The 22,214-nt window shown below is 40.7% G+C and overlaps 1 protein-coding gene across 5 annotated transcripts in view; it reads right to left on the bottom strand.

The window, feature by feature from the left end:
- Positions 1–3,026: 3,026 nt before the first annotated feature.
- Positions 3,027–22,214, bottom strand: part of TNIK (TRAF2 and NCK interacting kinase) — a 372,736-nt gene continuing 353,548 nt past the window's right edge. For 4 of the 5 annotated variants that reach the window (XM_080655707.1, XM_080655708.1, XM_080655709.1 and 1 more), the window contains 6 exons: positions 21,899–22,033; positions 13,745–13,845; positions 10,487–10,636; positions 8,298–8,457; positions 7,901–8,040; positions 3,027–5,699 (listed from right to left, as the gene is read on the bottom strand). In XM_080655707.1, the coding sequence (XP_080511833.1) occupies positions 5,616–5,699; positions 7,901–8,040; positions 8,298–8,457; positions 10,487–10,636; positions 13,745–13,845; positions 21,899–22,033 (770 nt within the window). In that variant the 3' untranslated portion in view covers positions 3,027–5,615. The remainder of the gene's footprint in view (positions 5,700–7,900; positions 8,041–8,297; positions 8,458–10,486; positions 10,637–13,744; positions 13,846–21,898; positions 22,034–22,214) is intronic. The other variant, XM_080655711.1, reaches the window with a different exon arrangement.

Here is a 22,214-nt window from a genome sequence, read left to right as displayed (position 1 = left end):
TAAGCAATGAGGGGGAGTGATGAAAGGTAACTAGAGACTGTAGACTGATGGCAAGAGCATCAAAGCACTGGATGTTCAGGAGAAGGGATGGAAAATAGTCTGTACGTGGCAATGAGGAACAAGCAAGCATCCTGCTACTATTAACGTTTTATTATTCACATTTTGACAGAGATAAAATAACATAATCAGGGCATGGCGGTGACTATATGGGGAAACCTTGGCTTAAAACCTACCAAATCATTTCTAACCACTTCTTAGAACAACTGTAGACAACTGAAGGCTTTTTGTGCAGGGGGGAAAATACTTGAAAGTAACGAAAAGGTGCAGACTAGACAATATGCCAAGAATATTTTCTTCTTTTATATCCTGACACAGGTGAGACTTATCCAGTTTCCACACATTTTTGACAACTGAAAACACTTTAGAAAACTGGAGATTTAAACAATGTAAACACTTGTAGGCATAGCAAAATGATAGTTTCCCTTTCCAATATAAAGTTGGCATCGTAAATAAGACAGCTCAACTGCACAAAAGTAGTTTCACAACATCCAATTTTAAAATTCATCCACGCTGTCATCCTGTTTTTTTCCCCCTGGTGCAGATGTATTTCTTGCTGTCAGTTAACATGTGAAATTCTGGCTCAGGGTAATGTCTGATGTTTTTAAATAAACCGTAATACAGCATTACTATTCCGTAACACCCACTCCAGAACAGGAGATAAGAGGAAGGGGCAACTGGGGCCTTGATACTTGCTATATACAAACACTGATCCACTGTGGGAAATGACAACTCACCTTGCCACCAGCATTTGCTCAGCCTCAATTGTGCAACATAACTCAGTGCTGATAAAACAAACCATCAAAACCAAACCCTGTTATGCAAAGTGTTGAGTTAGTTTGGTGATGTCTACACAAAGTCACAAACCTGGAAACTTCAGATCATTTCTATTTTTAACTGTATTTCCTATTCTTCATCCAAATGTTTGACATCATGGACACAGAGTCCAAGATTTTGATCAGGAATTAAAATATCTGAAAATGTACCCAGAGATTTTTTTTTAAAAATACCTTTATGGGAATTTAGTTTGGGTGCATTCTGGTCCTTCCTGGAATGGCAGACCTAGAAGAGTCAAGTTAAAAAAGCAGAGGGTTATGGCCTCATGCTGTTTAACGCGATGCAAATTTTTGAATATTCTAGGTGTCTGTGGAAAAATTCCCAGAACAATAATACAGTACAGAAGTAAAACAACACTTGCTATGTTTGGTAGAAATGTACAGATGGTCAGTTTTGAACTTACAAGTTCTCAAGAGGTTTTCTTTGTTGGGGCTTCTGAAAAAAGATCTGCTTATACCCATTTTGAGACCCAGGAAAGGCCAGCACACTTCAGGGTGCCTGATATTGCTCTACTGATCAAGGCCAAAATGCAGTGGCTTTTATGAGAAATACTGGCAGGTACCTGACATCAAGTTTAGACTTTTGGGTTTTATTTTGCAACTAGGTAGGCTCTAGGGAGGCCAGTTTCGGTTTTGTTTGTTATGCTGTTTGCTTTGGTCTGATTTAAATTTTTGAGGAATGAACCAAAATGCAACTAACATTCACGGAAACTGTTGAGATGGCCAGAACGTAGTATCAGAGGAATTTGGGAACATCGGGAGCATGGTAGATAGGGAGTTCAGAATGATCATCATCAGTGTGTTATGATATTCTCCTGTTTTCCTCCATGGATTAAAAGAGTTTGCTTTTCTTTCTTAAAACGAATGTAGCACATTATGTATCTTAAAGCAATCAGCACAAAGGCCAGTGATGCCTGTTCAAGCAGACTTTCAGAGACAGCATACACTAGTAACACAAACAGCTCTTCCACATTTCAAGAATACAGTGATGGAAACTGGTACACATGAGAGTAGGGCAAACTTTTTTTTTTAAACTTCACAGAATGTGAGCTCAGACTTCAGCCGCTTCCTTGTCTGGCAATGAACAAAACCAAAAGGGCTCCAGCCTGAATAATCAAATGCACAGGAGGGACCAGACACACCAGTTACCAATGAGTCACAAGAACAGACAGAAAACTGTTAGTAGATCTTGATAACCAGGAATTACGGTGCTTTTTAAAATGTGTACTTGATGCAACATATGTCAGGAGTGTAGCTTAGCAAGCAATGTCAGCATGTTAGACAAATGGAGTCCTTGTCATCTGCACCTTGATCTAGACTGTTGGAATAGCACTAGGTCTTCTTGAAGCCTCATCTAAAAGTCTTCGAGAAAAATAATGTGGAACTCAGTGCAAGATGTCTTCGTTTACATTGTGTGCAATGACAGTGGTCTGAATGTAAGTGGCCTGGTGAGGACTTTGCCATTTGATGGGATCTTATAGGACATCCATTCCTAACACCCACTGGATGCAGGAATCCATGCTACAATGTCCCTGACTGGTGCCCAGGAATGATGGTCACCTGTTGTCCCCAGTCCAAGACCGTGGTTGGGCAGACTCAGTGGGTTTTGATGCCCAGTTATCAATTAAGAGTAGCAAGGACTGAAAAGACCTAGAGAAACTACTTTGGAAGAAGGGTCCAATTTCTCTCTGTAGAAAATTAAAACGAAATGAGCCAATTCTAGAGACAAAAGTCCTCTACAGGAAGAACTAAAGCTAACAAGTGAAACTAGTTTCAAAAACTAGTTTCAAAACTAAAGACATTTATTAATAAGATGCTATTAAGATGATAAAAAGCACAATGATCTCTGTCAAAAAAAAATTTAAAGCAAACCAAAAAGTTGGCATTTGTTATGAGCCACAAGAACAGCATTCTGAAATATTCTGCATGGCCTAAGCACTCGTATATCAGGGATAGGGTCTGTCCTGATAGGAGGAGAATGTGTTTCTGAAGATAAAAGCCTCAGGGAAAATTTTAGGTATCTTTTAAGGAGCACAGATTTGTGGACGTGGCGGGGCCCTTTGGAATTTGGTTTTGCCTTGTACTCAGTGTAAACTACTTGCACAAAAATATAAAAGGCATGGCTTTATGTTTAACGTCTGTGTTTTATTGTTGTTGGCACCAGAAAAAACTCATGTTCTATGTTATGTCACTGTACATACTGTAAACAAGACTGCATTAATATTGTTTTCTTATGAGTTTTTGTTTCAATGAATCTAGATTTTAAAAAATACATTCACAAACTACCTTATGTTTAAACACAATGATTCCCTTTTATTTCTTAACTGTACCCCAAATCCCACAATAAAAAAATCATTTAAAGCTGTGTGTTTCAAACTTATCACTTAGAAATAAAAACAGAACATAACATAAAAACAGAGATCAGTTTGCAACATAATTTAAAGAAGCTTCTGGTTTAAAATACCACAGCAGCAATATAAAGAGCTGGTGGCAATCACATTCGGAGATGAGACCCAAATCAATATTTTGTCAACATCAGCGTCCAATTATAATGGTTGCTAAATTCAATCAAAAAAGTTATTGCTGAATTTTTTGCATGGAATTTGAAAAGACAGTATCATTCAGCAGCAGAATCACAGCAGTAAAAATGAGAACGGGAGGATTTCATTGCTTTTGAGAGCTACAGAGACCATGATGAGGACATCTCGGTGATCGTCTAAAGATAATCCTCAATTCCATTCTTGTGTATTACCTACTTAAAATAAATGCAAATGACAACCACCTTTATGGTGGGGGGGCACAATCACCTACTTCAGGAATGAGAATAACCCCCCTCCCTCCCTTCCCCAAACACCAGATTGAAATGACTCCATTTTCCTAATGTGTATTTCGTTCTCATTAATAGTACATCAGCTGCTCATGTATTTAGGCAAAATCAGTAGGATCACAGATTTTTAAAATCTGTTAATATTATTTTCTCCAGAAACAAGCCACATTCATTTCTGTTGTTGATTTTTTTTTAAATTTTCAAGAATAACAATTTGGTCAACTACTGTTTTGTTGAAAAATTATTAAATACACCTGAGATTGCCAGTTGAGCTCTCTATATGTCTCCTGGAGATAACACTGCTGTGATGAACAGTGAAACAAAACGAACAAAACGAGGTAGGTTAAAACAGGAAGCGCAACACAGATATCGTTTTGCAACACCTCGATACCACAGGTGGCCATGCTTGTAGCTTTGGAAAAAAAAAATCCCAGACAGTCACGCAAAAGTTCAAATCATCTGAGTAAGAGTTTATAAGGACACAAGTCAACCTGAACTAAATATACACATATCTCTGCACAAATGTTGCTTACCATATATTGGGTAATTTGGAGGAAGGTAAAATGATTAGGGTCTCAGAGTTTTGGCCAAAGCCTTGCTTTCACGTTCGATAAAATCTGAACCAAGGCTGCCTACTGCCTCAGGCAGGCATAGTAGTCTTGTCCCTTCTCTCACCAACCCAAGAGAACACAGGCAGCTCAGAAACATTTATTCTTTTTTTCAGTCACAGTTTTCATCTTGAGAAAGTGGCATTGTCAGGAGAAAGCTGGGAATGACCGGAGCCTGGATGTCATTCACTCCCCAATCAGAACTCAACAAAGTCTCATTCCTAATGAAGCTCAAACCGAGTGATCTCTTAGCTGGGAGGCCTTGTATATTTAAAAAAAGATTGTGTGTGTGTGTGTGTGTGTGTGTGTGTGTGTGTGTGTGTGTGTATGTGTGTGTGTGTATTTTTTTTTTAGCTTGTTTCCCAGAAGCTCTTTCTGTCTGACCTCATCTGTCACCCCATCTTTTGCCCTGACTTGTTGCATAATAGCTGAGGGAAAATTGCGTTATGGGATCCCCCAATCACTAGAGCCAACTCAACTCAATGACACTACTATCCCATTCAACACACTCCATGCTGTACAGGGCCATATAAAAATAGGGCCTGTCAGACTCACAAAAATGGCAGTTGATTTTATTAGTGTAAGGCTAGTAGTTTAGCCATTTAAAATCTATTTCCCCAAAGAGGGGAAAACTAGCACAGTATTTTTCTTCTCTTAAAAATTCATTAGCCAGTTGCTACCAAAAAGCAACCTTTTTGGGTTGGTGAAGGCAAAAGAGTTCTAAAATCACCCCACTATGCAGTTATGGCCTTCAGTGTGAGGAGATAAGGTACATTTATTGTGCTGTCTCTCACCATTTGAAATTGGAAATTTTACAACATATGTATATTTAAATCTAGCAGGCAGACAGAATTAAAAACAGACTAATTTTCTCAGTATGCATTCTCTCCCCATTCTTACAAAGTAAGGGGGTAAAGAAAAAAGGTTAAACAAAACAAAACAAAACAAAACTCAGAATCCACCATAACACAGCTTAATCATAAGAGCACACAATATTTGTTTCTATCCCTAACTCTGAAGGGCACATGGTCCATCTTTGTCCACAGACAGTGCAGCATTCTTGGGGATCTCCTGGAAATTCCTGCCACCTTTTTCTCTCCTTCTCAACCAGGCTGCAACATTGAAAGATGGACTGTATTGGGACAGGTGGAGGGAGAGGAAAAGGGGAAAGCGGTATGTTCAACCAAGCCTTCTGATTCTGCCTCTAGACTGGCATAAGTCCACATGAGTTATGTTCTTTTTAAATTAGAAATAACGCCATGAAGATAAGTGCCAAGTGCTCTTCTGTTACCAGTTCATCATGGAATTTCTGTTGAGGGTCATGAAAAACACTTGGCTACTTCCTCCAGATCGCACGGATGCAAAAAATACCTGTTTGAAATTAAAAAGAAGTTAGTTCAACTGCATGGTTTCTTCCCCTCTTTTCTTCAACTGTCCATCCATTTTCTCTCACATGTCCTATCCTTGCCATGCGTCAGCTCTTAAGACTCAATGGCTGGTGTTTATAAAGTGTCTTTTAACATAGTGCATCCTCTGTAAACACTCCTGCCTGCCTTTATTACTATGATTGCTATTTATTATCATTTATTGTGGTATTGACCTTCAGGGACACACAAGGGGCTATATCTTGATTTGTTAACTTCCCTTTGGGTGCTCACATTTTAAAAGGGAGTTTTGAGCTAGGAGATAATATGCTGGGTTTCTGGTCGAGGACACAACAAGCCCTTTGTTAATTTTTGGAAAGCCAGAGAGGCTCCCCTTCTCTCCCTTATAAGGACAAGAGGGCAGACTTTAGGACTGAAGAGAATCCTTTCAAATTCTCAAAGTCAAGGGGGAAATTTTGGGCCTACTGACTTTTATTCTCAATTTTTAAAATTAAAAAAAAATTAAATGGTTGTGGTCAGATAGGGTCAGGTATTCAGTGCCTATTCACTTTGGCATTTCAAGACTTAACGCTTGGCTTCTCTGCTGATGCAGGCATATCCCAGGCCAAAGGAGATAATGGCATTAGCAAGTAGAACCACAGTCCATTAGGTCTGGGTCTGCTAAATCATTTTATCAAACAACTGAGAGAAGTGAGCAAAATTTGGGTTACTGCTCGCCTGAGCTGAATGTCAATGAACCACTGCCCTAGGAAAATAACATTCTGGGCTGTGGCCTAGCCCTTGAGTCAGCCAATACCAAACTCGGGTCCAAGGCATTTACTTTTGTCACTAGTATAAAGTCTCTGCTACTTCATTTCCACAACTTCTTCAGGAGAATGCTGTCTCTCCCAACAACAACTTCTTAAGAAGTTCTGTGGAAATGCTTGTCATTCACCTAATGTAAGTAAAGCTACTGTTAGGGTCAATGAATCAAAATGTACTAAGCACAGAGGGCCCATGGAAAAACAATGAAAAAAAGAAAGAGCTGCTGTCCTCTCCAGGATGTGTGCGCTCTGGGCTCTAAACCTCTGGCCCCCAATACGGATGTGGTCCCAGCCTGCTCCTGAGGGCATGCATGGCATGGAACAGCTTGTTGGGGTGGGGTCTTCAATGAATTAAGAGTGTGGGAGTCCATGCCCAGATCACTCTTAGTCTTATAATTCCCAGACACTGGAGTTTTACTAGGGGATGGGTCTGTTTTCTGACATACTATGGTCAGGCCCTAGAACCATTCTTGCCACCCATAGTGTTGTTCACCCAGACCACACTAGACCACACCAGGTCAGAGTAGTTGGCCAGGGTTGAATCTAGTCTAGACCCATATCACCAGGGTCGGACTAAGACCGGTCTGGCCTCTGGGTGGGTCAAGACATGTACATCTGTTTAACCCATCACATTCTTTTCTATAAAAAAAGCTGTTTTGGGGACAGCATTTCTAAGTTGGTCAAGGTCACAAAGGATAAATTCACAAATGGAGTACAACTTAGCTACTAAAACTTTGCATTAGTCTATAGGGAGGGTGAGGGAGAAGCAGCAGTGCTGCAGAATACCCTTCCGAGGACTGAGCATGCCAGACGGACACCGCCACCTTCACTGGGAGACAGGCCCCCTAGAACATTGCAGAAGAAACATGGCTGGAATGACACAGGACATGGCACTAGTTGAGTTTGTGATTGTGCATTTCTTAAGGAATGGGTGACATTTTTTAAAAGTTTATATTTCTACATGTCAAATGTTACACATTAAAAAGTGAATATAATGTGATGAGTTAGGTCCCGATAGTGATTTTGTGAAAAGTCTCAAAGCGGAATTTAAAGTTGACCCACTGTGAGATGATTAATGATGGGCCAACTTTTATAAATGCTTAGGAGAATTTGGGGTGTCTGCTGAATCACCATAGGTCCTGCAGGCCACAGAAGTTACTATCAGTTTACAAGAAATTTTTAGATGTGTTTCTGTCTTTTTTGATATATAAAGAATATATTTTGAGGATTCACATAAATCAAACCAAATAATGCCATTTCAAGATAATATTGATTGTTTAACACAGATGTGATTCAAATCAGTATAAAGGAAAATGAAGGTTTCACAGGTACCTGGTGGTCTCTTAAAATGCAAACACTAATGCAAATGTTGAAACGGATTTACCTTATCATTTCTTTCACATAGAAACTTTAACCTTTGAGCTCGCTTATGCATAAATACTCCATCCAAATGTCCTGTTTCCACTGACCGGATCTCAATAGCTTTCTCGCCCCAGCCCATTATCTGATTGGAATGAATGTAGGCTGTCAAAAGGAATTTCCAAAACTGCATTAAAAACATTAGATGGGCAATAACTCACAGCATCTGTTCACATCTTAACCACAAAAATGACAAACGACTTGAGATAAACAGACAAAGCAAGTCTTACAAGTGTTATTCACAGACTTTTTTTTTTTTTTTTTTTTTTTGGTGTGGAATCAAATGGTTGTTTCACATTTCTTGATTTTCGTTTCATTTGGGGGGTGTAACTGCTGAAGGAGATAAGGAATGGTTAACCTACCCACAGACGTGGGCATTTCTCCCCATTGGAGCACCACATCCTTAGTTATCCGGCCATAGGTGTTCACATACACCCCCTCATCCTCATAGCAAACAAGCATTTCCATCCCATCTGTTTTAGGCAAGATGACAATGGCATGAGGAGTGATATTGCCCTGAATCTAGAAGACAAAAAAAAGGTCAGGCATTATTCTTTTTAAAAATAAGGCAACATCTTGACTATTAATCATTAAGAATTGCAAAAATGAGGGTCCCCCGCCATTTTCATTCTAGAGACTGACATTCTGATTTGCTTAATTGAACCACCAACCTGTCACATACTCTGGTAAACACACACTTAGGCACTTGGTCGAGAATACAATTAACCTGATCCTGAAATAACAACAACTCTGGAGCACCTACTGTGTGCCAAACACTCGGCCCTTTACCTATACAATTTCTAGTCCTCAGAACAACTCCCCATGGGAGATATCTTTGTCTATAAATGAGGCAACTGCATTTCAGGGGGATTATGTAACTGGACCAAAGCTGCACTGATATGTGGTGGTGGAATTGGGATTTGAGCACATGTCTTATAGATATTGAAAAATCACGTTTTCCATTTACTTCCAAAAAAGACGAGGAGAAGCTGCATTTGATGGAGAAGAGCCTAATTGGGGCCAAAAGGTGGGACCAAAACAGATTCCCACCAAATAGGCTATGGGCAGATAACACAGATTGTTAATCTGGATGCCTAAATAACTGAATAATAAAAATTAATGGTTTGCTTAGAAAAAAATGTAAAATTATCACTCATTACAAAAATATCACTATTGAAATAAGTATAGATTGACTTGTTCTAGGAGAAGAGATGTGGTGCTGCTGTGATCCCCAGGTTGGGGATGTTATGTAGTTCAGTAGCTCCTTAGTGGGTAGGAATGGGAGGATCAAAAATGACCATGGTGATGCCACAGAACTCTGATCCTGGGATGGATATCTCTCTCTCTCTCTCTCTCTCTCTCTCTCTCTCTCTCACACACACACACACACACACACACACACACATGAGGTGAAGCTCTATTGCAGCAATGAATGACGTGAATGTGTATATGTGTGTGTGAATGATGTACTAAAACAACTTTTTTTTCTAATTATATTTCTTTGGAGTAAAAAGTCTTTAAACTCTCCAAATACAAATCAGCAACAGATTAGGCCTCAGATTTTCCTAATAGTTTCTACTGTATGTTAGCCTTGGAATTACATGAAGAAAACACAATTTACACTAAACCAATACTACTAAGCAAAACCATGTGCAGCATTTGGGTGAAAAAGGTGAAGGGATTACGAAGTACAAATTGGCAGTTATAAAATAGTCATGGGGATGTCAAGTACAGCATAGAGAATATAGTTAATAATACTTTAATAACTTTGTGTGGTGCCAGGTGGGTACTGACTTCATAAGTTATTTAAATGTCTAACCACTATGCTGTACACCTGAAACTAAGATAATATTGAATGTCAATGTAATTGGAAAATAAAAAATAATTTAAAAATAAAATTAGAAGTCATGTTTTAGGCAATGTGTCAGCATAGTAATGTTAATACTATAATTTGCAGGGCCCTGTACCAGCTACTTTAAATGTATTACCTCATTTAATGTGATGAAAACCATAGGATATTTTATCCCCATTTTAGAGTTGTGAAAGCTGAGGGCTGGAGAGACTGCCTAATGTGTCCATAATTGCAAAGTAAATACAGGCTAAGCCAGGGTGTCAGATTCCACTACATGAACTGTGGAATTGAAAAGAGAAACAAAAATGGCAGAAAAAGGGCCATTGGCCTTCTCCTACATGAAATGAACCAATCTCTCTTCAAAACCTGAAAATAGGAACTCATCTATTGTACTCCTGCTTAAAGAACAGAATTTATGCCCTTGAAGGAAAAACACCATATGTATTTAATCTGAAGTTCAATGAGACAACATATCCAGTAAATGGCAAAGAACTGCTATTATGTGTTACTCAGTTTTAAGCAGTCATAAACATTACATTTACATGTTTTATTTATTAAAAGCATTGTCTATTTAGTGAAGGTCAAAAGTCCATCCGCTTTATTGACCAGTAAAGGCATGACTTCTATTAAAAATGTACAATGTTTCTACACACATGTTGTTGCACAGAAAGCCATGACAGTAGGCTTCCAGAAACTTACATGAGATGGTATGTAGATATCATAAGAGTTTCCTGAATCAACATCAATTACATGGAAACCAGTGTGTGAACCAAAAATAACCTTTAATCTTTGACCTTCTTCTACCGTGAGATCCACAAGCAGTGGCTTGTGCTGGAGATCTGCAAAAGACTTTAAAAATCACCCCATGAGTGTACACATCATTAAAACAGGTTATCTTAATAATTTTCTCCTTTAGCCATTGCGGGGTGGAATTTAATATCTAACTTTCTTAAACAGAAACACCAGGAAATTTCTCTTTCAATTTTAAGTCTATTCATATTCTGGATCTAGGAAGAAGGGTCTAGCATCCATTTGTGACCCTTTCTCTACCCCTTGTCCTCTAGGGAAGAGAAGTAGTTTACAGTTGTCAATTTTTGATACCATCATCATATGTTAAAACTGCTGTTCTTTCCTGTTTATTTCTGGTCTTTTCCCTCAGGAGAAGGTCCAATCACCTCTCTGGCCCCTCTCCTTCCAATGTGACAGACAGGCAGGTCTACATTGGCTGCTACCTTTTCAGAGACATTCTGGGGTGGGCCACCAGGTCAGCTCTATGCTAAGCCTACTCAGGATTAATGGAAAGGTGGGGGTAGAACATCACAAAACTCTACTCATTTTTTTCACATGAATGTTTATAGCAGCTTTATATGAATAAATTCCCCAAACTAGAAAAAAATTCACTTGTCATCCTTTGGCAGGAAAAATGGTTAAACAAATTGTGGTATATGCATACTATGAACTACTACTCAGCAATAATCTATACTAATAAAAGAGTAATATGCTAATTAGACTAGGAGACCTTCCGGACAAAGCCATGGTGTCAGGACAGAGGCAAAGGTGGTTAGGGGTGATCAGGCCAGGAGGGGAGGGCAGTTGGGGGTGATCAGGCCAGTGGGGGGGGCAGTTGGAGGCAAGAAGGCTGGCAGGGGGGCAGTGGGGGTGAGCAGGCTGGCAGGCAGAGTGGTTAGGGGCAATCAGGCCAGGAGGGGAGGGCAGTTGGGGGTGATCAGGCTGACAGGGGGGCCAGTTGGGGGCAATCAGGCCAGCAAGGGGAGGCAGTTGGGGGCAAGAAGGCTGGCAGGGGGGCAGTGGGGACCAGCAGGCCAGCAGGCAGAGTGGTTAGGGGCAATCAGGCAGGTGAGCAGTTAGGAGCCAGTAGTCCTGGATTGTGAGAGGGATGTCTCAGATTGGACAGGGTGCAGGCTGGGCTAAGGGACAACCCCCCCCCCCCCTGCACAAATTTCGTGCACCGGGCCACTAGTCCTATTAATAAAAGCCTATGTGGTCATGACGCTCTCATGCCATAACGAGTGATCACCAGGAGACTGCGTGTGCAGTGGGCATGCGCAAGTGGGTGGGGGCTTGATGCTGCATGTGCGGCGTGGAGGTGGGTCCCAAGGCTCCAGCCTACCTCTTTGGGGCAATCCATCGAGGAGTCCCGGATGGGTGGGTGGGGCCTACCTCTTTGGGGTGATCGATTGCAGGGCTCCTGCACTGTGAGAGGGCACAGGCCAGGCTGGGGGACCACCCCTCCCCAGTGCACAAATTTTGTGCACTGGGCCTCTAGTAAGGAATAAACTACTGACATATAAAACAACCAGGATGAATCTTCAGAGAACTATGCTTAGTTGGCTAGTTGGGTTTAACTATAAAGGAAAAAGGAGCGCTCCAGCTAAGTTAATCTAGGTTCTACTTGTTTGAATCTACAGCTAACAGCTCAACTAGCTTTCAGTCAAGTGTGCTTCTGTTTTCCTTTGCCACCTTTTACCTTTACTGGGTCTTGAAGTCTGGGAAAGAATTTGTGAAACCCAAGTGCCTTACTATAATGCCACTGCCCCCTAACAGACTCCTCTCCTCATCCACTGCTAACATCCACACAGGATGGGAAACCTTAGCCTGGTATCCTTGTCCAGTGGGAGGGTTCAGCCTCCAGTCATCTCCAATCTTTTTTTTCAAGCCCTTCCTTGCCTTTGCTCTTCCCTCTTTCCAGGCCTGATCTGCTGAACAAAGCATTTCACACTCTCATGCACTTTCGCTAGTAAACCGATGGCAGCAACTTCAGAACTGGAATGGGATCTTGATTGAAAAGCTTTTGCAGAGAGAGATTTTGGCAGAACAGTAGTACCACTTTAGCTTTTAGGAGTGATCTCTTAAGTGTTATTACTAACCTAATGCATTACAAAAATTCCTCTGTATAAAAGTGGGGTTATGGAGGGGTGCCCATTTCCACTGGTGAATCTATCTTCTTGTGCACATCACAAATGAGCCCCTAGCGCTAAGGGAACAAGAAAAAAAGTGGGTGATTCCGCCCTGAAGATGGGCTTATAGTGTTCCCAAGGTAGCTTCTGCCCTCACATGGCATATGTGGGAAGTTAAGAATACAGAAAGGGTCAAAGGGAATAATGGTCAAAAGATGGGGAAAAAGTGAGAACCACTGAGATATAAAGAGAGAGACAATAGGCAGCAAGAGAGAGAGAGAATGAACAGAAGAGAAATTTACATTGGCTGTGGACAGACTATGCAGCTCTGAAAACAAGTACTGGTCCTTCTGGCATTTGGGGGTCAGTTTTCATGATCTGGGGCAATGGGACTAGCATATCCCTATCCCGCTCTTGTTGATTAGTCTAACCATGGTGGGTAGAGACTCAGACAAGGTGGAAAAAAAAGCCATTGAAATTGAAGAATGTAAAGAAGCTAGGTCATTTTCAGATGTGACTAAATTCAGTCTTCATTTTAGAGAAATTGGGGATATGGAGCATCAAGTGAGTTTTAGGGACTTTACCCCACAAGGCTTATGAAGATTGTAAGATTTAGAGACTCAGTTCAACCTTAAAATTCAGGGCTGCTGTTGGTCTGCCTTTTTGAGATGAAATATCAGAGTGCCCTAGTTAGGTGGCTGTATAAAGAATCTCGTTGCCTAATACCACAATTAAGGATTCGCCTGGGAATCATTCTATACTAAATGCCACTTGGAGATGGTGATTCATAGACCTGAATGGAGGAGTGTGTACCCAAATTTTAATTTGACTAATTTTTTAGCATTTATTACTCCTTAGTCTTTACTTTCAGAATAATAAACCTAAGAGTTTCTAGACTTCTAAAAGAGGTTTATTACATATAGGACTGTTATATTAGTCTGGGTGCAAAACAGAGCACTTTGTTAACTGGTAGGAACCTAAAATAAAAAACAAAACAAAACAAAACAAGCACTTTTTAGGTAATCACATGCCTGCTTACCTTAAATGCCATGAACTTATGATATGGTTTAGGAGCCCAAGCATATATCTCCACGGCATTCTTTAAGGCAATCACCAAGAATTTGATCCTTTCATATTTAACTGTAATAGAAAATTATAAATTAAAAAAGCTTATCAATTTATTCAAGTTTTTGTATTAATGAATGTAAGCATAATATGCAAATATAGAGAGTGGGGCAAAGGTAGGCTTATAGTTGTCTGTATGGAAAATAATATAATAATCAATAAGTAATAATACAAGAACAAACTATGTTTCACATATTAACAACTGTACACCTACTTTTGCCTCACCCTGTACAAATAAAACCACAATTAAGGGTGATGATATTGGTGTAGGATTTTCTTAGAGACAGATTTAACTTCCTTTCGTGTATTTGGTTTGCATAATACTTGGGGCCTTTTGCTTTGTACTAAACACTCTTTTCTTCATCTAAGGATGTAACTGGCTTAGGACTGTCTTTAATCACTAGGTCTAGATGTAAACTATACATTGAAATAAGAATATACATACTATCCCTTGATGTTTCCTTGCCTGGCTTTTATGTTCATCCACATGCAAGCAAGCAGGGGAGAGCTGGTAGAAAAATTAGCAAATGGGTAGAGATATAAAGGCTTCCATTTGCTTATTATCCACATTGGAATTCCAATTATTAGAAATGTATAAGGGTTTAGTTCCCTTATAAAAGAGAACCTAGAAAGATCCCTCTGCCCTTCTGGTAGGTGAGGTTGTAGTGACAAGACAGCTGTCTCTGAAGCTGCAGAGACATCTGCCAGTACCTTGGTCTTGGTTGGACTTCCCAGCCTCCAGAACTGTGAGAAATAAATTCCTGTCTATAATAATCTATAATAATAAAAGCATGCTAATTAGACCAGACAGTCGAATGACCTTCTGGACGTCCTTCTGGACGACCTTCCGGACGAAGCCGGAGCTGCAAGGGAAGCCCGGGTCCTGGGTACCAGAGGGAAGCTGGTGCTGGCAGCGGGGGAAGGAAGGCCTATTCTTGTACGAATTTTGTGCATCAGGCTTCTAGTTGCTTATAAGCCATCCAGTCTGTGGTATTTGGTTATAGCAGCCTGAACAGACTAAAATAGTACACATGGCAGTCATTTTTTTTAATGCAATATTTGAACAGAATATTCTGTGTTATAAAGAAATTGGACATCCCAGAATAACACCAAATTCTTGCTCTTTGAGCTCTTTTTATTTTTTTGAGCTCTTTTTTTGAAGCATGTCCCTTCTGTTTACACATTCTGTCTTTAATATATTTTCACTTACTTCTTTAGCAATTTATTTCCATATTTCTAAATAACATTCTTACAATGTTATTTATTTTTTTAAATAAATCTTTATTGTTCAGATTATTACAGATGTTCCTCTTTTTCCCCCCCATAGTTCCCCTCAACCTGGTTCCCACCCCACCCCATGCCCTTACCCCCCGCCACTGTCCTCGTCCATAGGTGTAAGATTTTTGTCCAATCTCTTCCCGCACCCCCCCACACTGCCTTCCCCCCGAGAATTGTCAGTCCACTCCCTTTCTATGCCTCTAATTCTATTATATTCACCAGTTTATTCTGTTCATCAGATTTTTTATTCACTTGATTTTTAGATTCACTTATTGATAGATATGTATTTGTTGTCACTTTGTTGTTCATAATTTTTATCTTTACCTTTTTCTTCTTTTTCCTCTTCTTAAAGAATACCCTTCAGCATTTCATATAATCCTGGTTTGGTGATGATGAACTCTTTTAGCTTTTTCTTGTCTGTGAAGCTCTTTATCTGACCTTCAATTCTAAATGATAGCTTTGCTGGGTAGAGTAATCTTGGTTGTAGGTTCTTGCTGTTCATCACTTTGAATATTTCTTGCCACTCCCTTCTGGCCTGCATAGTTTCTGTTGAGAAATCAGCTGACAATTGTATGGGCAATCCCTTTCAAGTAACTAACTGCTTTTCTCTTGCTGCTTTTAAGATTATCTCTTTGTCGTTGCCCTTGGCATTTTAATTATGATGTGTCTTGGTGTGGTCCTCTTTGGATTCCTCTTGTTTGGGGTTCTGTGTGCTTCCTGGACTTGTAAGTCTATTTCTTTCACCAGGTGGGGGAAGTTTTCAGTCATTATTTCTTCAAATAGGTTTTCAATATCTTGCTCTCTCTCTTCTTCTGGCACCCCCATAATTCGGATGCTGGTACGTTTGAAGTTGTCCCAGAAGCTCCTTACACCATCTCCATATCTTTGGATTCTTTTTTCTTTTTGCTTTTCCGGTTGGGTGTTTTTTGCTTCCTCGTATTTCAAATCTTTGGTTTGATTCTTGGGGTCCTCTAGTCTTCTGTTGGATTTCTGTATATTATTTTTTATTTCAGTCAGTGTATGCTTAATTTCTGACTGGTCCTTTTCCATTTTTTTTTTTTGGCATTCTCACTAAGATCCTTGAAGGTCTCACTAAGTTCCTCAGAGGTTTCTAGAAGATTCTTGAGTAACCTTATAACTGTGGTTTTGAACTCTATATCCAGTAGTTTGCTTTCCTCCCTTTCTTTTATTTGTGACCTGTTTCTTTGTCTCGCATTTTGGCTGCTTCCCTGTATTGATAGAGTGGCCTTGTGTGCTAGGTGTCCTATAGGGCCCAGTGACTCAGCCTCCCTAATCACCTGAGGTGAACACTCTTGGTGCACCCCTTTGTGGACTGGGTGCACAGTCTTGTTGTAGTTAAGCCTTGATTGCTGTTGGTATCACTGGGAGGACTTGACCGACAGGCCAATTGGCTGTGAGGACCAGCTGTGTCTACAATGGAAGAACTGCTGTGCTGGAGACACCCTTATGGGGCAGGACTTGCTTCAGTGGGGCTTTGGTGCCCACTGAGTCTGCTCCTTGAGTGTGTCTCTTATGGATATGAAGAGTTGTAATCTGGTGTGGTCTCACACTGACCACTGGGTATACTGGCTCTTGGATCTCCAAGAAGGTGCAAAGTTAGCCACTGCCTGAGGCCACCCAGCAGGAGCTACAGCAAGATCTGCAGATTCCTCATCTTTTTTTGGGGTTTGGAAGTGTCCAGATGAGGCCTAGCTGTGAAGCAAGGCAGCTACTGCTGCCAAGAGCCTTGGGCCTTCTTTTGGAAGCTTTTGAGCTCTCTGACCAGATGCAGTTTGTTAGGTTAGGCTGCGAAAGGACAGGCCTTTCATATGCAAGAGCCACTGCACACAGCTTGCATGGGGTTGTAAATTGGGTGGGGCGGGCTCTCAGGGAATCACCAGGGTGGAGCAAATAGCAATGACTGCCAGTCAGCTGGCTCTGCCGGTTCTCTGTGTCCCATGCTCCCACGCAGGAACAATGATCGCTGCGAGCACCTCTGAGAGGAAGCCTCCCTCACGTTCTGGCCTGGTGCCAGACAGTCCAGTTTCTCCCCGTATGAGTCTGGGTCCCCAGAGTCTCGCCTGAAACTGGAGTTCAGAGCAATCTGGAGCTTGTATCTCCCTCCCGATTGAAAAAACAACAACAGCGCACCCAGTTGCCAGCCTGTTTTGTATGCGCCTCCGCACCTCCTACCCAGTCTCAATGTGCTTTTTTCTTTCCTTCTAGTTGTAGAACTTCCACTTGGCCAGTTTTCCTGTGGTTCTGAATGATAGCTGTTTTGTCTTTTAATTGTAGTTTTGATGTGGTTGTAAGAGGCAGCAAGTACAGGTGTTTACCTATGCCACCATCTTGGTTCTCTCTCACAATGTTATTTCTTGTGTGTTTTTTTTTTTCAGTTGTACATATTATCTACTGACTTTGTAGTATGGAAAGGATTTAGTTTCTTATAACAATCTCCTCTCTAGTCTCACTCTTAAACATACACATTTCTTCTTCTCCATTCAATATAGTTACATTTGTAATTTTTGCTTAAATCAATATTCTGTGTTCAAATTATTATTGTTCACAGATGGGTGCATAGTATACCATAATTATATTTCCTTTCTTGTTTTCTCTCATTTTTTCATGTCCTTATTTTCTATGTATCTATCACTAAGCACATGTAAACCTTCTGCTAGAACTTTAACTGCCTTCAACAGTCAAATGAGACAGGTAATCTATTAGTAAAATTTTATTTTTTCTTGAACCCACCTCTTCTGGAACCCTTTGCTTGGACTGACAGACACACACATACATATACCCTATTGGTTCTGTTTCTCTGGAGAGTTCTGGTGAATTCAGAGGATTATAAATACGAGGTGAAAATAACCTTCCCCTCAGAATTTTGAAGCCTAGATCCATTGTCTTCCAATTTTCTAGTATTGCTGATAAGTCCCAGGCCACCTGATTCTGGGTCTATTATATGTAAACTGTTTATTTATTTACTTATGATTTGGAAACTTTAAGGAGCTTCACATCCTGGATACTGAAATATCATGTTGATACATCTTGAGGTGAATCTTTTTTTAAATCTACTCTTCTGGGCACTCAATGAAACCTTTTAATTTGTGATTTCAAGGCTTTAGTTATAAAAAATATTTCTTGTATTCTTTCTTTCATACTTTCCTCTTCTATTTCTTATTTTCTCTTTTTTTTCTAAAACTCATGTTACCACTTTTTTATGAACCACTTTTTATTTCTCAACTATCCCCTCTCCATCCCTCCTTTTTTTGTTCTACTTTCTAGGAGATTTCTCATTTTTATATTTCAACATTTCTATTACATTTTTTATTCCTGCCAATACATTTTAATTTCTAAGATTTTTTCTAGTTTTCTGAATGACTTTCCCCAACCCTGCTCCACAATTTTAAATAGCCTTTATTCTTCTTTTATGAAAAAGTTTTTATAATCTTTCTGAAGTTATCATTTCTTTCTTTAAAATGTTCTTCCACTCCTCATTATCCTGTTCCTTCTAAATCCCTTTCTAAGTTTCCTGCCTATCAGTGGATTTCCCCATTTCTGATATGTGGGCTTACCAACCGCTGGGCTTCACTTTAAGATGTTAGGCAGCAAGCTTTGTTCATAGGCATTTCAAATACTAATGCCTGAACAGCTTTTCTTTCTGGCCATTTAGTTTCTCCAAAGATGAATCTCTGAATCTCTTGCTTGGGACCGACATTTTGGGAACTAAACAGGAGATGGAGGTGTGTGTGTCCTTACAATTCAGTATTTCCTATCATCAGATCGGCTGTGCCAACCTTTCATCTTCTATTTCTTTTTTTTTTTTAATCTTTATTGTTGAAAGTATTACATATGTCCCCCTTTTTCTCCCACTGACCCCTTATAACCTGCCCCCACCACCCACCCGAGGCCTCCACTACCCTATTGTCTGTGTCCATTGGTTATGCATATTTGCATACAAGTTCTCTGGTTCACCCACCCACCCACCCACCCACACTTCTATTTCAATTGGGAGTCGGGCGGCTGCCTGACTGACTTTTTTTTTTTAATTTAATAAATCTTTATTGTTCAGATTATTACAATTGTTTCTCCTTTTTCCCCCCATAGCTCCCCTCCACCCGGTTCCCACCCCACCCTCTGCCCTTACCTGCCCCCTACTGTCCTCATCCATAGGTATGCGATTTTTGTCCAGACTATTCCTGCACCCCCCATATCCCTTTCCCCCTGAGAATTATCAGTCCACTCCCTTTCTATGCCCCTGATTCTATTATATTCACCAGTTTATTCTGTTCCTCAGGTTTTTAATTCACTTGATTTTTAGGTTCACTTGTTGATAGATATGTATTTGTTGTTCATAATTTTTATCTTTACCTTTTTCTTCTTCCTATTCTTAAAGAATATCTTTCAGCATTTCATATAATACTGGTTTGGTAGTGATGAACTCCTTTAGCTTTTTCTTATCTGTGAAGCTCTTTATCTGACCTTCCATTCTGAATGATAGCTTTGCTGGGTAGAGTAATCTTGGTTGTAGGTTCTTGCTATTCATCACTTTGAATATTTCTTGCCACTCCCGTTTGGCCTGCATAGTTTCTGTTGAGAAATCAGCTGACATTCGTATGGGTGCTCCCTTGTAGGTAATTAACTGTTTTTCTCTTGCTTTTAATACTCTCTCTTTGTCTTTTGCCCTTGGCATTTTAATTATGATGTGTCTTGGTGTGGTCCTCTTTGGATTCCTCTTGTTTGGGGTTCTGTGCGCTTCCTGGACTTGTAAGTCTATTTCTTTCACCAGGTGGGGGAAGTTTTCAGTCATTATTTCTTCAAATAGGTTTTCAGTATCTTGCTCTCTCTCTTCTTCTGGCACCCCCATAATTCTGATGTTGGTACACTTGAAGTTGTTCCAGAGGCTTCTTACACTATCTTCAACTTTTTGGATTCTATTTTCTTTTTGCTTTTCTGGTTGAGTATTTTTTGCTTCTTTGTATTTCAAATCTTTGACTTGATTCTTGCGTTCCTCTAGTAGGCTATTGGGTCTCTGTATAATATTTTTTATTTCAGTCAGTGTATGTTTAATTTCTAGTTGGTCCTTTTTCATATCTTTGAGGGTCTTGCTAAATTTATCGGCCTTTTCTAGGATATTCTTGAAAAGCCTTATAACCGTGGTTTTGAATTCTATATCCAGTCGTTTGTTTTCCTCCATTTCTTTCGTTTGTGATCTGTTTCTTTGATGCCGTATTTTCACTGCTTCCCTGAGTTGGTAGGGTAGATTTGTGTGCTAGGTTTCCTATATGGCCCAGTGGGTCAGCCTCCCCAGTTAACCTGAGGTGGACACTCTTGGTGCACCCCTTTGTGGACTGTGTGTAGAGCCTTGTTGTAGTTAAGTCTTGATTGTTGTTGGTATCACTGGGAGGAATTGACCTCCAGGCCAGTTGGCTGTGAGGATCAGCTATGTCTACGCTGGGGGAAGTTCGGTGCTGGAGACAGCCTTATAGGACCGGACTTGCAAAATTGCAAAAGCCTCTGTGCTCAGCTTGGATGGGGCGGAGTCTCAGAGCAGAGCAGACAGTCTTGGCTTCTCATCAGCCCTGCCCTTGCCCGCACACCTCCAGACCTCTGCCTTCCGTGGCTCCCCTGAGTTTCCGCCTGACAGTCCAGATTCCCCCCGTAAGAGCATGGGCCCCCAGGGGCTTGCCTGGAACTTGGGTTCAGTGCAGTCAGAACTGGGGTTCAGTGCAGTCAGGAGCTTCTGACTCCCTTCTGCTAGGGAAAGCCTGCGGCAACCTCCACATTCAATCTTTTCTGCGAGCACTTGCACGCGTGCGCCTCCAGACCCCTGCCCGCCGTGGCTCCCCCGAGTCTCCGAGTGCCTTTCTCTCTACCTGACAGTCTAGACTCCCCCTGTATGAGCCTGGGTCCACGGGGTTTCGCCCAGAACTGGGGTTCAGTGCAGTCGGAACTGGGGTTCAATGCATTCGGGGGCTTCTTTCCCCCTCCCGCCAGAGAAAGTCAGCTAGGCACTCAGCCGACCTTCCTCTCTGTGTGCGTGTCTCCGTACCTCAGCCCTTTGCCGCTCCTCTGATTTTCCATGAGCTTTTCTCTTTCCTTCTAGTTGTAGAATTTCCACTCAACCAGCCTTCCTGTGGTTCTGGATGATGTCCGTTCTGTCTTTTAGTTGTAGTTTTGAAATTGTTGTGCGAGGCAGCAGTTTAGGTGCTCACCTATGCCGCCATCTTGGTTTCTCCCTGACTGACTTCTACTATGAGGACGTGCCACTCATCAACTTTTCAACAATCCTTCTGTTTTCAATTTGACTTTATGCTTCCAGCTGGGGCCTCAGGTCCTGGGTCTGTCTGGGTTCTGTTAAGTGACTAGATTGATTTTGATAAATTTATTCACTGAAAACTTAAAATTCAGCATTTCCTGGTTGGCTAAGTTTGTTTTCAATCATCTAGCTACTCTTGTTCAATTTTGTTGACATCTCATTTGTTGGTTTCTCTCCTCCTGGTCCATTTGCCCTTGTGGGTTTATGACATTTGTATTCCTTCACTGTCATTTTAATAGGCCGGAGTGGCTATAAATGCTTAAACTGGAGCCTGGGGCTTTATTCTGAATGTACTCATTAAACCTCACCCACCTGGCTTTTTTTGTTGGGAAATAATGCAAGTACACTTAAGGTTTCAGCAACATCTTAACTTGGTCATAAATGCATCAATTTCTGATAGAAAAAAATGAAATGAAACTTAACAGAATAATTCAGATTGAGCACAAAACCGTTCCATGCTTTGAGACTTACCAACTTTGTAATGTATACAGCCTTCCAAGTCCCCAACAGTGATCCAGCCTTGTTTCTTTTCCACTTCCGGGTCATTGTGTAGTATTCTGTTTCTTAGCCATGAAAGATAGTAAACTCGTAGCTTATTCTTCTTTCCTGTAGAAATAATGGAGCTTTAATTTCAAACCCCTGTGATAGCTTTTTCTCTTAACCCGTCCCATTTCCATTTTATTTTATTCATTTATTTTCATTTACAATTGTGTGTGTTTGTGTGTGTATAAAGGCACAATAGCCAGTGTCTTCAGCACCATCAAAGTGTGTGTGTCTCTGCCAAAAC

The sequence above is a fragment of the Plecotus auritus genome, assembly GCF_963455305.1.
Source record: "Plecotus auritus genome assembly, chromosome: 2".
In the NCBI taxonomy this organism is placed as follows: domain Eukaryota; kingdom Metazoa; phylum Chordata; class Mammalia; order Chiroptera; family Vespertilionidae; genus Plecotus; species Plecotus auritus.
This window is presented reverse-complemented; position numbering and strand designations above follow the sequence as displayed.